The 17,128-nt window shown below is 40.8% G+C and overlaps 2 protein-coding genes across 5 annotated transcripts in view; both read right to left on the bottom strand.

The window, feature by feature from the left end:
• The window catches only part of magoh (mago homolog, exon junction complex subunit), a 106,795-nt gene that overhangs the window by 67,048 nt on the left and 22,619 nt on the right, over positions 1 to 17,128 (bottom strand). The window lies entirely within an intron of this gene.
• On the bottom strand, positions 124 to 16,539 carry podn (podocan). Of its 4 annotated transcripts, none has more exons than XM_084010649.1 (11): positions 16,435 to 16,539; positions 9,531 to 9,826; positions 9,307 to 9,400; positions 8,940 to 9,004; positions 5,950 to 6,059; positions 5,702 to 5,858; positions 5,471 to 5,586; positions 5,052 to 5,265; positions 4,438 to 4,881; positions 3,607 to 3,755; positions 124 to 1,935 (listed from the first exon to the last, which is right to left on the bottom strand). In XM_084010649.1, exons 2-11 carry the CDS (start codon positions 9,801 to 9,803, stop codon positions 1,812 to 1,814), a joined length of 1,746 nt encoding a protein of 581 aa, XP_083866775.1. In that variant the 5' UTR covers positions 9,804 to 9,826; positions 16,435 to 16,539; the 3' UTR covers positions 124 to 1,811. The 4 variants fall into 4 exon arrangements, with proteins under 4 accessions (XP_083866775.1, XP_083866777.1, XP_083866776.1 ...); XM_084010651.1 differs by having other exon boundaries at positions 9,531 to 9,821; positions 16,435 to 16,531; XM_084010650.1 differs by having other exon boundaries at positions 16,430 to 16,528.

A 17,128-nucleotide genomic window follows, 5' to 3' on the forward strand; every position in this document is an offset into this window, starting at 1 on the left:
AGGCCTATGTACTAGCTGCATATTGGAGACAAATAGGCAGAGACGCTACCCTGTGTGGGAGCACCTGCTGAAATATTCATCAGATGTTCCAGTGAATATGAAGAAACGCACACGTCTTCTTCGGCCTTTTCAAATAATTTATTGCTGTGTTCAATGACTGTATATGTGACAATATGATACTGCTGTATGTGCAAGTGAAACTGTATTCATAGGGATATAGTGAGTGTCATAGGATGAGTATTTTCAATGTCATATAAAAATATTTGCTATCATTTGAAAAAAAGAAAGAAATGAACTAAGGTAGCAGCAGCATGGATTTGAAGATTTATATATATTGAAATTGCTTCTGTTTGGAATATTTCATTGACAAGCATGTGGCTGAAGGATTCGATACTGCTAGCTGGCCCAGCAGCACTAAGCTAGCTAACGTTACAGCTCAGCCAAATTTGACTTCTCGAGCCGTCACGAGGTGAAAAGAGTTCCTGCATGAAACAACGGGGATCCATGAATTATCTTGACTAACCATGTCAAGATTTCAAATGCATTTTTTCTTTTTTCTTTTTTTGGCGCTTTGCGCACCACAAGCCGAGTGCCATATAGTTCCATTATACTGGAGAGAAGGCAAACGACTCTACGGCTGATATCTCCCAAACTATAGGCAACTCACACCAAAACCATCAAGATTGATAAATAGCAATACAGGTAAGAGGGAAATATTGTATGTATGTATTTTTTTTCTTTTGGGGTGGGGGTCCTACTGTGGTAACTGTTGGTGACAGCAAGTGCAATTGAATAACACAAGTACAATAGTTCTGTTGGAGCAGCAAACAGAATCTGAGTGGCTATTCCGTCTGTCGTTTGGAGAGCATCCAACAAAATTGTGGGTTAATAGAACTGATCACTTCACAATGTTTTAATAAAAAAGTCATCCAACATGGAAATAAGGAACTCATGATGAAATATGTGCAGTCTTATTAGTTCCTTGTGCGTTGATTCTCAGTTTGTGTTCCACCATAAGCGTAGTCCGCCAGTAACAATGAAAACGGCTAAATTTACAGAATGCAAATAGGCTTACACTGAATTGCTAATGATGAGGTTTTCCTCCAATTATCATAAACGGATTGGATTTTTTGGGATTGTTGACCAACATCAATTTGAAAAATCGCTTCAGGCTTGTGATGCCGTTTGTCATTTCTAGACTAAGAAAAGAGAGGATAATGTGAATTTTTTTTTTTTAAGTGCTGGATTAATCAATGACGTTATTGAAATGATTTGTTGCAGTGATCCATTCAACATTTTGAGATTACCGAGGCTTTGTTACTTCCTGCTTCCCTTGAAAAAAAACAAAATTGTTTCACAGTATTTTTAGTAAAATCACTTTTTTGAGCCAGGGACCATGCACCCATTAACAAAATGGCATAAAGGAGAGAAAGACGCACAGTGTGAACATGTCCTTTAGATTTTGGGGATTGATTCTGAAACATTTACATGTCAAAGTTCACCCTGACCTCTGTGAATGAATTTCTTAAATTAAAGCTAGAAAACACAATAAGATGAGAGATGTTATACGTCTACAGTCCAAGACAAATATTTAAAGCTCAGATATAAAGATATGCTATACTAACCAGCCCAAAAAGATGGAAACTAAAGTAACTTCATCCGGCATCCTGCACCAGAAATATATAACTCTGTGCAATACATTAATGGACCTGAGAAATTACATTTACAGGTTCATTCCCTTTAAAAAATAAAATAAAATAAAATGCAGTTCGACGTCAGATTAATGAAGCACATTTTTATGTTTCCTGCTCCTACTCCGTCTCTTCCATTTTATAGGAGAGGTCGGTGTTTCCTGCGCCAATGTCCAGCACCTGCAAGTGGGACAGGTGTGCGAAAGAGCTCTCATCCACAGAGCCCACAGCCAGGCGGTTAAACCTTGAAGGGGAAAGCAAAAGAGAGGCGTTTCGTGAGGTGTTTTTCCACATGACAGTTGATGAAAAAAAAACAGGTGACCTTACAGATGATAAAGGCAAAATATCTGCCATGCAGAACAGATAATTAACAGACAGCAGGTGACATACAAATCACTGCCATCATCCGACAGCCTTGCTCCACTCAGTAAAGTGGGCCCCATTTCTGGAAAATGGATGCCAAACTGCACCCACTAATGTTTGCGGTTCACTCACGTAACATCAAACATAGCAGCACCTGTTCTTACCTATCAGGGAAAACCCTTGCATATGTTGCCCATTAACTTTAACAACTAGCCAAACATGCAACACACATTCAATTAGTTATGGATACGCACACATAAATACACTTCCCCAATGACAAAAAGCATTCCAGCGGCTCTATATTGCATCAGGCTTAAGGCTCCCAGTTGTGGGGCGATTTTGGTGGGGGGAAAAAAACAACAAAAAATAAAACAACAACAGCTGATATGAACAACAGGAAGAGCACAACAGCCTGGAGGGGGTCATGGCCTGTAAACACGAGCAGCTAGTTTGAGGTCAGACTGACAATAAAGCAGAACAAAAGGCCTTGAAAGCACTCGTCTGAAACCTCTTTACTCTGCTGTCTGTCTGCTGCTTTCAGCTGCAGCGCTTGTCAGTATAAGCCTGCACTACGGGGGAATAAACCAAAGCACAAAGTTTGCTGAATGCACACAAGTTAGAGGAGATGGAGAGATTAGATACCACACTGCAGTACTCTGCAAAATGAGGCTCAGTCAACACATAGTAAATTTAGTTGATGAGTAATAGACCAGGAAACCAGGGAGCATTTTAAAAGTGTATCACAAGGTTTACTGTTATGTGGTAAAATCTTGGTATTACAAATCTGTGCTGTATATAACTATGTAACACTTAAAGTGACTGGAACATATTAAATTGAGCGTTAGTCGCACAACATTTTCCACTCAACTTTAACACTGTGATCGATACAGATGCAGAGAAGACCTATTGCTGGAGTTTGCTTGAATGTAAACAGTCTGCTGGACATACTCAATCGTGGGTACATACACACTGTGTGTTCGTATGTGATTTTGAATACAGCCTGCTGGTAAGCAGATTGTGTTACTTTTGGACAGAGCCACCTTGCTGTTTCCAGTCTTTATGCTAAGCTACAGTGTTAAGTATTGTACAAGCTGCTGGCTGTAGCTTGATATACCCTACAGAAAAATACACCTATTTCCCAAAATGTCAGTTCTATTTCAATGTATCCAAAGTCTGCAAAAGACCGACTTTGCTTTCATATATTGAACACGCTCCTTTCAGGGATTGTGAGCCTTATGCACCATCTTTCCTCAGACACTTTCAAAATTCACTCTGAGCTGATTGGAAAACATATGTTTTAAAAAAGGGGTTGAGAACAGTGGTGTATGTCGACCCGGCGGTGTCTTGGAGAACAGCATAAACAAAAGCAGTTTCAGCAGACAGTTTCCTCACAGCCATCCTTCGGTCGTACACTTGCATTACTATTTCCTGCATGGGGATCGATCCAAATGGGAAAAAAAGTACTCGAAAGGACTGACAATTACCGGTAAGATTAGTAAGTCTAATCACTACAACCTCCTGTTTGATCAGAAATGGATTGTGTGTCCCTTACCTGAGGAAGATGCCTTTGATGTTTGGAGTACCTTCGAATGCTGAAGCAGGAACATTGGAGATGCGGTTACTTTGCAGGTAAATATACTCCAGAGACTCAGGCAGGTCAGAGGGGATGTGCGACAGTTGGTTGCCAGAAAGGTCAAGCGTCTAAAAGTACAAGTTGCATAATTAATACAAGAACATTTTATATTTCCCTGATCTTTGTGGTACATTCTTCTTAAAACTGGAAGAATTATACAGACATATGCTTTAATATGTGTAACTAATATCCCATTTCCACTGCAGGAACAAATCTAAACTTGAATTGTTGACATTGCAACAGGTCTTGCTTTGGCTTCGACCTGTTCTCCATCCGCTGAACTCGCTTGAGAACCCAGTGACCAAGCAGAGTTAGTGGTGACTGTAACGTTCATGGCTGAAATTGTTCAGCACTGTAAACCTGTATGCTCAACTGATCTGATGAGTACGCTTGTGAGTCTAGCTCCCCTTTAAATGCACTGTTATCGATCACTTCCGGTATATGCTAAACCTCTGCTCATACACTGAGGAATATAGAAGAAGCATGAAGCGTAGATTGCTTTACTTCCACTTAATACAACACATTCTGTTTGTGTGTCTGGGACTCCTGTGGTCTAAAATTCAATGAGCTGAAATCTCAAAGTTTGATATATTTAGAGGTCCAACCCAGTAAAAATATACATCCAAAATCATTTGTAAAACACAATGGAAAGTCCAGCTGGCAGTGCATGTTAAGTTCCTGCAGTGGAGAAGGACTGCAAAAAGTCTTCCACTAATATCTGACATGTTTCTTCCTCTCCAAGCCACTCACTGTGAGCGCACTGAGCTCCATCCAGGCTCCCTGGTACACTGAATTCAGTTTCAGCTGGTTCTCGCTGAGAATGAGCTTTGTGAGCTTTTCCATGCCCGTCAGCGCACCATCCGGTATGGAGCTCAGCTGGTTGTTCTTGATTTTTAGCACCTGCAGGCTGCGAGGAAGACCAACCGGCATCGAGTGAAGGCTGTTTCCTGACAGATCCAAGGTTTCCAGATCACGCAGCTTCCTGAAGGCGTCGCGGTGCAGCTTGGAGCTGGTCAGCTTGTTGTAGCTGAGGTTGAGCTCCGTCAGGGTGTACAACAGGGCCAAGTCATTACGGCCAATTTCGGCAATGGAGTTGTGGAGCACCATTAGGGTCTTGGCCCGCTTTGGCAAGCCCCTGGGAATCCGCTCCAGCAAGTTGTTGTACATGTGGAGAGTGTGCAGTTTCTTCAAGCCCTAGTGAAAAGCCAAATGTGTTACACATAAGATCAAAAGGCAGTTGAGCATATGATATTTCCAGTCTGTTCTCATAATTGAAAATGCAATCTGAAATAGCCATGTCTTACACGGCTCAGCTAGCCTGTAAATAATCCAAAAGGATTCTGAAAATAAAAAACAAAACAAACCTGGAATGCAGCAGGGTGGATGGAACGTGAGCGCAGCTGGTTATTGTGGAGGAGCAGGTACTCAAGGTTTCGGACGGAAGTGAGAGCGTCTCCAGGGATGCTACGGATGGAGTTCTTCTCCAGGTGTAGCAGCACTAGATTGCGAGGCAGACCCTTTGGGACGACGCTAAGGTTGTTATTTGAAAGGTCCAGACACTCCAGGCTACTCAGTTGGCTGCCAGGAGAGAAGCAGAGATGGTCATTAAATCAGTTCTGCGTGCTTTCTGTCTGATGCTGCAACCCAGGAATTCACATAGACTTTGTCGAGTCGATGCTTTTGTGTGCAGACTTGAAAACAAATAGATCTAAGTCTTTCTTTGCTTACACCTAGCGATAGCATTACCATGTTAGAATATGTTAACCCACAGGGATTTGCACACCTGAAAGTCTCATTGTCCATGCCTTCATTGCTGAGGAGGTTGTTCTGGAGATACAGTTCTCTGAGTTTGGGCAAGTTGTCAAAGGCTCCTCCTGGGATTTTCTCCAGCTTGTTACTCTGTAACAACAAGAGCAGTCCTCGCGCTATCATCATTTAACATATTCATAAATAAAAAGAAACGCAATTATATATTCAGCCTAACATCTAAATGCAAAGTTAGCAGTTGTTGGACCTTCAGATGAAGACGATAAAGGCTGGAGGGCAAATTCCTTGGAACAACCCGTAGGAAGTTGCTGGACATGGTGAGGATCTCCAGGCTGTCAGAACCGTTGAACGTATGGTCAGGAAGCCCTGCGTCAGTCAACTTGTTGTTGTGGAGATACACAGATCTAGTGGCCACGATCAGAGGACATTGCCATGTTTCAATGGAAATGATTGCCGGAACGAGGGGTACATTTACAGAAACACACACAGTCGTACTTCAGTTTTGGTTTCTGGCCAAACGTATATGGGTAGATCCTTGTAAGATGATTAGCAGCAAAATCAGCACTGACCAAAGAGGGTGGTAGGGCTTTTGGTGCTGAGGTGAGCTGCAAGCACAAGAGAAGAAGCATGACATTGTTACACATCGGTCCTGAGTAGATTCTATCCAACAATATTGGATGAACTGCCATTCAATTTAGTATAGAAATTCATGGTCCCCATGTATCCTAATGGCATGTCAAAGTTTGTAGTCAGTTATCCAGTGAAGCTCACATCTTCTGGATGGATTGGCATAATTTATTCTCTTTTTTTTAACAGATATTCATGGTTCTCTGAGGATAACTGCAAATGAGGTCAAACTTTCAGGTAAATGATTTTCAAATGCCTGTTTATGTGACTTTTGATGGGAAAGTCACATAAACAGGCATTTGAAAATCATTTACCTTAATCATCACTTAGCTGACTTTGTGTTTCGTACTATTAAGTGAATGTGGGCGAGCTAAAATGTTAAACTAAAATGGTGTCTTTTTGAACACAAGTAGCTGTACTTTTACTTGAGTAAAAAAATGTCTAAACTTTTGACCTCTGCCAGCTTAATCTGGGATGTGTTAATAGTGCAACAGTGGTAATAAATGCTGAAGAGAAAATAGAGCAACAGAGTAGTGGCCAATAGTGCTTTTTTCATTTTGCAGATTAGCCCACTATATAGACCTCTATATAGAACTCCCTGAATAGCGAGTAGGGAGTAGTGAATGAGCAAGTGATTTTTGACACAAAGGCCCAAGCTCAATGTCCACACTCAACGGCGTTCGTGTTTGTCCCACTGTCAATTCGGCTGTTTTATTACTTAAAGCTATTACTTCCTTTTTCATGCGTGGTAATAGTGATAATTATGCACATTTAACTGCTATTCACACATCACACTCAAATTTCAATTAAACTGCCATAAAAAGTATTCTGGTCAGGGGATTACCTGGAAATGTTTCCTTAAAGGTACAATATATAAGAAATCTAAAGCAACTGGCCGTAAAATCATCTTAATATAGAGACTCAGGAATAATGATCATATAACATACTGAACTCACCAACAACAACAGTACAGCCAAATTATTTGCATTTAAAAAAATCTTTTGCGGACCGCAAATCATGTTTATGTTTTGAAAACATGTTTTGGCACGTGGCGCCACCCACCGGCGTCTACAAATCATTGCAGTCAGTAGAGTCTCAGCTGCCGAGCAACCACGGGTTGCCAGTTTCAACTGAGCTACAATGGCGGAGGCAACGAAACCCAAAAAGAGCTCGTTATGATTCACAAAAACGCCAAGATAAAAACCAAGGCAAAGCGAGGGTCTATATAGGGGATGCATTTGAACGGTGAAGACAGTTGAAAGCTGAGAGGAATTTGAAATCAGATGCAGAATTGGCTACACTTCTCCTAGACAGGTAAGTTGAGCTTGGCTTACTAAGTTAGCATCATAGCTTGATGGGGATGGACATTTCGAATACTTTGAACTGTCGAGTAACAAACGTTAGCAGCACAGCTAACGCTAGCAGCATTAGCACTGTCCTGTTACGGGCATCCGGCTGGACGCTCAAGTCTGGAGGGGAGGGGGTGGAGGGGGAGGCGGATACGACTCGCCGCAGTGTTTTGAATTTGAGTGTAGTACCGTTTTGGCCACATTCTTACATATGGCGCCTTTAAATTTTATGTTAAGTCTTTGGATAGTGTAGAGGAAAGTATGTTCAGTGCCTGAAGGCAGCTGCACTGCACAGTGAGGTTGTTTACTTTTTCAGCTTTGAAGACAAAATATTGTCTATATTTACAGCCAAAGAAAATATTTTTTGATCTGGAGGCCATGATAGTGAACTGGAAAACATTTAATTCCAGACCAGTGTTCTCGTGAATTCTTGAAAGTGCATGTGCATTATATATCGTTCTTTATATGTATTGAGACACATGGTGTGGTAGCACAATATAAACACAAATTTTAATCCTGCTAATAATCCCCATTTTCCAAAATGTATCTGTTATATAAATCTGTAGTGGAATACAGTTACATTTCTTTTGTATCCTAATTACGTAATGCTATTCCATGTATTCTGTTACTCCCCTAGCCTGGACATAAAGAACACACAGGAAACTCAAAGACAAAGTACTCCTCAAGGAAAAGAGTGTAAATGTTTTAGGGTGGATATAATTAATTAAGCCATTAAAAACAATTGAAAACACTATCAAGGAGTCCACCAAAGGAGGCTATAAAACCTTAATCGAGTTATTTGTATTAGTTGCCCAAATTTCACCAAAACCTTTACCACAGAGGGGGCAGAAAAAACTTACATGCATTTTTGTGATGAGCATATGGGTTGTTTTGAGGCGGTGAGAACATTTGGTTTTAGGTATAAGATCTTGTTGGATTTCTTGGTAAAATAGCAGAAATGCTGTATATGACAAGCTGTGCCCCTTAATATAAGGTTTTCTTCACTTTTGTCACTCCAACCAGAACAAGTGTACGCTGTACAAAATAGCAAATCCGAGAAGTACTGGTGAGATTAGATGTTCATTTAGAGCTCTCTCCTTTATAACATGGTTTATGGATTAAAGCAGCATGGGTGTCTTTGAGGCTTAGTGAGCACTTAAAAATCCTCTATTCTTCCTGTATCCCGTTTTTCCTATTCATCCCTGTGAAGGCACAAACAAATCTGTCCATCCTTTCTCTCTCGCTGCGTCCAAAAGGGTCAGTAACATTTTAGCTCTCACCAGCTGGCACAGCCATACTGGAAGTGATTACAAGCATAAGCTTGCATAGAGTGGATGAGGGGAGACTACCACCTCTCTCTGCCAGCTGGCACGATGGTAGTGTATCAGAAGAGAATAGAGCAAAATGATTGTGAGATGGATACAGAAAAAGATGAAGTTGTTGTTGTATCATGTAAACAGAGGTCAGCGTTGAGCGCAAACATATAAAAATGTCTGTTGTGTGACTCACCTTGTTATTTGCCAAGTATAAATAAGCCAGCTGTTCAAGCATCTCAAAACCTTCATCTTCAAGGCCTATAAAGAGGAAAACATACTGAATAGACAAGTACATAGTAGTAGGTAGTATAGTAGACTTATATGAGTAGTTTTCATCAAACACAAGGTACACAAGGAAATAATCCTAATTAAGGCATTTCAAGAAAAACCGGTATACTACATTGAATCCATTGTAAATAAACACACCTTTTAGTCCAATAATAGTTAAACTTAGTCAGGTTTTAGACAAGGGTCTTTAGCAGGACCTATGAGGTCCCCCCTCCCCCAAACACTGTACAACAGGTTTCTGCTAGGTGTTTAAAGTATTTTACAGTGTTTACCATTTGTGGTAAGCCAGTTGTTCTGAAGATTGAGAGTCTCAAGCTGATGCAGATGGGAAATGTGCTCCACTGTTATCTCCTCGATTTTGTTGTTCTGGAATCAAGGGACAAAACACAGACAGCCAACACTATGGCAGATGAGAATAGCTCCCTAATTTCTGAACAGCATTACAAAATGTGGATGTGTATTACTCCTTATGTGGTTGTGCAACTGTATGAAAGACCTGCAGAGAGAGCTGGCGAATTTTGTCAGACAGTTCAGCGGGAAACTCTGTGAGATCAACCCCAGCGCAGTCCACTGCCCCTTCTGCCGTACAGCTGCACTCGGGTGGACATTCAAGAATCTCAGATTTCTTCACCACTGTTGCAATGTCAATCTCCTTCATTGGCTCTTCCTCCTCCTCTTCTGGTTCAAGAGGGGCCTGGCAATGCACCAACACCCACGCCAAGAGCAGTACACTCAGGGCCTGCAGGATGGAATGCTTGGGAAAGTCCATGTCCAGTGTTGAGCTCTCCTGTTCTACAAGCACAGTGAGAGTAAAGTTAAAAACATCAGGAGTATTTCTTCCTGGAAACAGGATGGTAAAGCTGTAGTCTGCTTCTTTTTGGTCATTTGAAACTTCTCAATCAATGTAAGTAATTGTTATTTTCCACTGAGACCTCCAGATGAATATAAATTAAATTGACTTACAGGAAGAAGTGGACTCACCAAGGTGAGGTTTTGCAGTAACGACTAAAACAAGCAAGTTATGAAGCGTGAAGCACCAGAGTAAATTAGTAAAGTCAAATGAAAAAAAAACTTGATGCTTCGCCCACACAGCATGGGAAAGCACATTGCTATCAACAGATGAGTGACAACTTTGTCTTTCTCATTTTCTATAACCACTGTAACATTAAAGCATGGTGGAAGCTAGCTAACCCTTGGACAGCTGGCTAACTCAATAGCTTGCTTTAATGCTACACTGGTTACAGAAAATTAGGCAAACGGCGGGCTGGTGGCCAATCCGCCTCACGTCATTTTGCAAGAAGGACAAGCTATCTAGCTAACGAGCCAGGCGTCCATCTCCCTCTCTAACCAGTGAACTGCAACAACACTTTACCTTCCCACTGACGTGACTGTACCTTACACCCATTGCTCTGCCCTCAAAAGCTGGATTTAAATTGCACCTGTGATTTACTTTTTTGGTTTCCACCAACTCTAATCTTAGAACACAGATAAGACTCGGAGGACAAGGGGGTTATATTTCAGGGGTCCCGATTAGCGAATATATGGGCCAAAACTTACAAACCAGATTGTTTTTAAAAGTAGCCAATTTACAAAGCTAATTTTAGACCATTAAAAAGCTATGTTATCGTCCGATAATAGCTGGTGGGTTCTGGGATTGCATTTTAGTCTATGCATTCTGCATTAATTGCTCTCCCCAGAGACTGTTTATCTGCATTCAATGAAAGCCTGCTTAAACAGGATTGGTCAATACGACCCTAACTTCAAACAGAAACTAGAATGCTTCTGATATCAAAATATCTGGCTCATTAGCTGCTAAATATGGTGAGAGTGAACCGAGTTAAGTGGTGGGCCATAAAACCAAAATAATGAGTTGAAATATTCTAAAACATTCCATAGACTAAGCGGAGCTGCATTCAGGGAATAATTCTCTCTGGATTTCCCATCCACATGCAATTAGCCATGATGAATTGTGAAAGGAACAGTGTGTAGCATTTAGCGGGCAGGAATTGAATAAAATATTATAAGTATTTTTCCTTACTTTCTTCAAAATAAAGATTGTTGTATTTTCGTTACCTTAGAATGAGCCGTTTATATCCACATACGGAGCGGGTCCTCTTCAGGGAGTCCGCCATGTTGCTACAGTAGGCCAGAAGGGACAAACCAAACACTGGCTCTAGATAGGGCAATTCACATTTTTCTGTCGGCCACCGTAGTTCTCCTAGATTCTTGACACACGGGAGAAGTTTCAGTTTGTTGCAATCTGCAACCTCACCACTAGATGGCACCAAATGTTACACACTGCACCTTTAATGTAACACTATTGATTACAGCTACTTCATTCTAATAAAATAGGACATGGGAAGATTTCAGTTCGGATCATTTTTATTTATGTCTACAAGTTAAAATCTTAATAATCAAAAAGTAATTCAGTAAAATGTCGCCCTAAATTCATTTAAATGCAAGAAAGAGGGTTACTGGCAAACTGATGAGGTCAGTGTATTAACAGTTTTTACACAAAGTAAGTACATCAGCGTAGGCCATAAATAACAGGGAGACCAAACTAAGAGACCACAGCCAAGTCATTAAGTCTGTGAGGATGTACTTCAGCAAAATGGTGCTTTGAACAAAATAGCATGCTCACAATGACACAACATGCTGATGTTTTGCAGGTAAAATATTTATTATGTTCCCCGTCATATTTAATGTTAGCGTTCTGAAAAGTGAAGCCAAAGTGCAGTGCTTGTATTCTCTCTGCTGGCCATAAGGTTGTTAAAAAGTAGTCCAATTGCATGGAGGTCTATGAGAAAATGAGCCTACTTCTCACTTGATTTATTACCTCAAGAAACATTGTAAATATAAGTGTATGGTCTCAATCTCCAGTTTCAAGTCTTCTTCAACATATTATGATGTTCATTTTGTAAATGCTGGTCCATTTAGAGTAAAAACACACCATAACGAAGGTGATGCTTTAGGGGCATGGCTACCTGTTGATTGACAGGTTGCTACCACGGTCTCACTACTGTCACTGTATTCGCTACTAATTAGCAAAGGTGACTTTATCACTTAGCCGTGAAGTTGACCTTGAATTATAAACCAACTTTGTTAACAATTTCACACCAGATGGAGCCAGATGCAGTAAGATTGCTGTCAGGGTGCCACTCTGATGCTACTGTTTGATCCACCCGTTGCTCCTCTGCAGTACAAATATCGTCCTCGCGTTCATTGGTTGCAAAAATCCAAGATGGTGACGGCTAAAAGGCCAAATTTCAAGCTTAAAAACCATAGTCTACAAACCAATGGCTGACGTCACGATGACAACATCCCATTCTTATATACAGTCTATGGAGGCTGATTGGAATGTCATTAGTTTCACAGGTATAGGTCTTATTCCAAGCATTAGACAAATTGACCTGATGATGGTGCTTTATGAAAAGTCAGCAAGTCAAATGGATTCATCGTTTAGGGAACTTAGGGGTATGTAGCCAATTGTTTTGGCTACCCATCCAAAAGTTGTTAAGTTTGTCTGATGCAAAGTAAGTCGGAGATGCATCAAGAATCAAAAACAGGTCAGCTAGTACACTACAATCTACAGCTGTGTAGCCGAAGTTCTGCATCTTATATGTTTGCAAATACACACATTTTGTTATATCACCACAAAATCCCAAATTCCCCTGCTAACTAGCTTAGTGTGGTTCCCAGCTGAGATTCAAAACACCAGCAGCAAGCAAGAGGCAGGGGACCTTTTGTGAGCAGCTGAACAACGATATCCCCCAGAGGAAATATATACGAGAAAACAAATCCTCCTCTTGTCTTTCTTCAAAGAGCCCCTGCACAGACATGTCAAAATCCATTTTTGTAGTCAGAGGGGGTTCTACTCAGTGTTATGAAAAACGCTAGTAAAAAAATGTAAATAGGCTGTATTTCATCACATATAAGTTATGCCTTAATTAAGTAAGACTTGATTAAGTCATGAAATAAACTACATGTTGGACTGTCACAGTAGAAAAAGTACAGGTTTGCTCATGATGATTATTCATCCAATAAATGTTCAGTTTCAGGTTCCTGGTTACCTGCATGCTGGTTCATTGACAAATGGAGACTCAACAGCACAGAGACATCATTATGTTATGAATAACATCTGTGACTTTCCTGCTATGACATGTCAATATGTCTGCTGTGAATAAGATCTATTATTACATCTATAATTATCACAGCATAAAGGAGAGGGTAGGTGTTATTCTATCTTACACTATTTTTTGAGCCATGCTAAACAACGAATGACATTACTTTTATATTAGTCAGGTACAGGACTTTTTTCAGCTCATTCTTTAACTTCCCAGTGGGTAAAAAAGTAGCTGGATTAAACAGATCAGATAAGATAACGTTACGTTTCTATAGGAAGCCAATAAGCTAGGTAGCTAGCGACGGTAACGGACGCATTTGTGATGTCTATGCAACACAAGAGATGTAGTTCACTTAAAACAAAATGATACTACGACAAACTGAGTTTTGCTTGAGTTACACAATTATCTTTTAAATTGACAAATGTGTTTAATTCCTGGGACATTTTTAATGGGATCAAAACAATATTTGTCTCTTGCCGGGACTAACGCACATATTTTTTCCAAAATAAGGTCCCATTGGGAATACGGGAGGGGTTGGGAATTAGCCTCTCAGTTCTCATAACTTTAGTGATCATCTGACTTTTCCTGCCATCATCAGGTTGACGTTTCAGTTTGGTTTTGTTCAATATATTTCCATCAGTCTCAGTTGTACTTTGCAAAAACTGGTATGCTAATATGCTTAGCTAATATGGTGAAAATGTTTTGTAATTCTGAGCACATTAGCATGCTAATGTCAGCATTTAGCTCAGCACAGCCTCACAGAGCCGCGAGTGTGGCTCGTGTTATTTCTGAAGATCAGAAATCAGAAGTTGTATACATCCCATGAACAGGAGTGCTCCTCCAAATTTGTTCTTGGAGCTACATATTATCAACCCCTACTGTCATTGCATTGATCCCCCAGTTTATCAATTTGCTCATACACTTGACATAATCAATATTTTTGTATTCTCTGTAGGAGAAGCTGAGTAAAATTACTCAGAATACATCACAAGAGTAATCCCAGGTTGGGCTTGGAACCTACAAATGTTTACACATTACAAGTAACAGAACGCTTGTGTTACAAACTGGGGCATGGAGTTTAAAAGATGTAATCTGGCAATTTTGAGTGGCATTATGGGAAGTGCAGTATTCAGGATTTTTGGAGTGTGACCCATAAGCCTACTAGAGACTAAGGGCGCACTCACACCAGGGCCATTCGAGCCATACCATGCCCCCTGTGGGGGGGCAATCTTGCTCCAGCCCAAACAGGCCTCGGCCTGATTACTTGTTGTACATACGTCATGACATCGTGATACGACACACGTATGGCTTGATGTTGTTTTCAAGAAGCGGCGTCTTAAGTCATCACAAGAGAGAACAACACAGAGAACACGACTGGAACTTTACTGACACGTCCGTCTGCATTGTAGTAAACACTCGACCTGAATCATCAGCATGTGAGCGTGAGTGAGCAGGCAGAGGATTTTGGACGGAAACACAGCGGCATTTTTATTATAAAAGTACCAGTCTGGTTCCCCTCCGGTACCGCTCACACCACGAGTCTGTGGCACCAAGCCCGACCCAGAATCCTGCTGTGTCCTACACAGTCATCAACAGTATTTTCAGTCATATATCGTCTCATATATCGTAGTGAGAGATAATGAGTGGGACGGCCTATCGATTAAAGCCTATGTCATGTCAACATTGCATACCCGTGCATGTGCTCGTGGATGAAACATACCATACTCAAATCCACCTCTTCCAAGCGTGCCGGGCCGAGGCAACGTAGCCTTCTTAAGTACGGAATGGAGCATCACACTGGCCAAACAATCCAGACTTAAGGCTCAATCGTGCCTGGGCGCGGTACGGTTGGTGTAGTGTGAGTGTGCCCTAAAATTCAAGATATTCCATCTCTCTTTTTAAACCCTCTCTCTGAAGTACCCCAACCAAATACTAACTGACTAGAGTACGCCTTTTAAACAATCAAAACATGTATCTGCTTATCACAATTCCAAGTACAATATGAGTATATACCACTGCGTTTCATTACAAATAATTACAATTGATCATTTCAACACTGGTCTGTCCCTGCAGGGCCATTTCTTGCTCGTGCATTGAAAACTGTTACATTACATTTAAAAAAAATGTAATTGATGAAGAGTTTGCATTGTTTACGTACCAGGCCAATAACCAAAGACAGCCGGTTCTCTGTCCCCTCTCTGCTGTGCCTGAAGCTCAACAACTGGGAGAGCTAATTTGAAAAAACAAAGAGCACAAGCATCATCCATGGCAGCCAAATCTCTTTGTTTACCAGCTATTTCACAGACAATCATTCACAGGTATATATCATGTATTTTTCAGGTATAGATTAAATAGAATAATATGAATGTAGCCTTGCCATTAGACAGGACCCAGTCTCACGGTAGGTCTTAACCTAACTCACTGATTTTCTTGCCTAAACCTAACTAAGATGTTCTCTTGGATAAAAGTTGTGGTGAACAACACAAAAAAGTAGGCCATTTGTGTCCCTGTTCATGACTTAGTAGATGTGACTATTTCATGAACTGCTAGTGTTTTTGGCAAAGCCAGGAAAAAGCCCTCTAATCGTCCAGACCCGTGTTAATAGAAATTTTCCAAGAGAGCACTCAAGGCAAACGTCTAAAAGCCATCGGTCAGAAGAGCTTTTTCTGTTGCATCACAACAACTACTACAAGAACTGTGGTAAACACACACACACACACACACGCACGCACACACAGAGAGAGAGAGAGAGAGAGAGAGAGAGAGAGAGAGAGAGAGAGAGAGAGAGAGAGAGAGAGAGAGAGAGAGAGAGAGAGAGAGAGAGAGAGAACATCAGCAAGCACACCCATAGCAAATGAAAAATAAAAGCCTGTGCAATTCCACACACTTATTTTACATTGTGAACCCTGGATAGTCTCAAACCAGCATAACATCCAGGATTCAGAGAGGAGGTAAAAGCCTTATACAAGTCAACAGCACTCTCATGTTATCTTACAATTTGTGGCTTGAAGTCAGATGAGTATTTATTGGCAGCAATGCTAAACATTTTAAAAGTAATGATCTTCTTTTCATGCTTTCTTAGCTGAGCAGAGGTCGTCTGTTTTTAGTGCACCGTTACGTTGTCTGGATCTGGTCTGAACGACACATGTCAGATTGTCATGCACGTATCAATGACGCTGACACTTACAGCAGTCTACACTCCACATAGAATAACAGCTATCTGTAAAACATGCAGTAAAGTCTGACAAAACAATGATTTTGGATCGACTACTTTACCCCGTCCAACCAAGGTTTGCTGAAAGGCACTGAAGTCTGACGTCCAGTCCAAACACAGGCTGTCCCATAGCAGGAGAGGAGTCACACAGCCACAGATACCCTCCAGATGTGTGTGAGAGAGAGAGGGAGAGGGAAAGTTGAGAGAAAGAAAGGAAGGGGATCGGGCGAGTGTAAAAAGGAAGGGAGTGAGTAAGAGACACAGCTCTGACCTGAACGGAAGCCAAAAACACAAATTCTTTCCTATTTCCCCCCAAAATGATTTCTTTTTCCCCCTCCATGTAGCAGTTTTCATTTAATATGTTTGTGTTGTTATAACTCGGTCAATGTTCCACTAGATACAACAAAAATGTCCAATCCCATATGGTTCAAGTGAGATTAGACTCGAGATAGGAGGCCTGATCACTTCAAAAAGATATCTTGGATTAAATGAATAAATTGAAGATTTAATTATGTCCCTCTTTCTCATTATTTGTTTACGTGCATGTATTGTATGCAGTGACGTAGGCTATGTCATGTGACTTTATTCTCTCTGTTCACGAGAGCCTACTATGTTTTCCTACTTTTTCTTTTCACTGCTCGGTAGCATGCCATGTACTGAGCCTTATTCCAGTGCTATGATGTAAGTACAAGAATAATATTGACTGACCACCTCTTATTCATATGGACTAGGAGAACATTTTGAACATTAATATGG

The sequence above is a fragment of the Eutrigla gurnardus genome, assembly GCF_963514095.1.
Source record: "Eutrigla gurnardus genome assembly, chromosome: 6".
NCBI classification, from domain to species: Eukaryota; Metazoa; Chordata; class Actinopteri; order Perciformes; family Triglidae; genus Eutrigla; species Eutrigla gurnardus.

Coding starts and splice junctions, on each gene's coding strand:
- podn (XM_084010649.1), bottom strand. CDS start 9,803: ATGGACTTTCCCAAGCATTCCATCCTGCAGGCCCTGAGTGTACTGCTC. Junction 3,756..4,437: donor TGGAGCTCAGTGCGCTCACA/GTGAGTGGCTTG, acceptor TTGTACTTTTAG/ACGCTTGACCTTTCTGGCAA. Junction 1,936..3,606: donor ATCAAAGGCATCTTCCTCAG/GTAAGGGACACA, acceptor TTCCCCTTCAAG/GTTTAACCGCCTGGCTGTGG.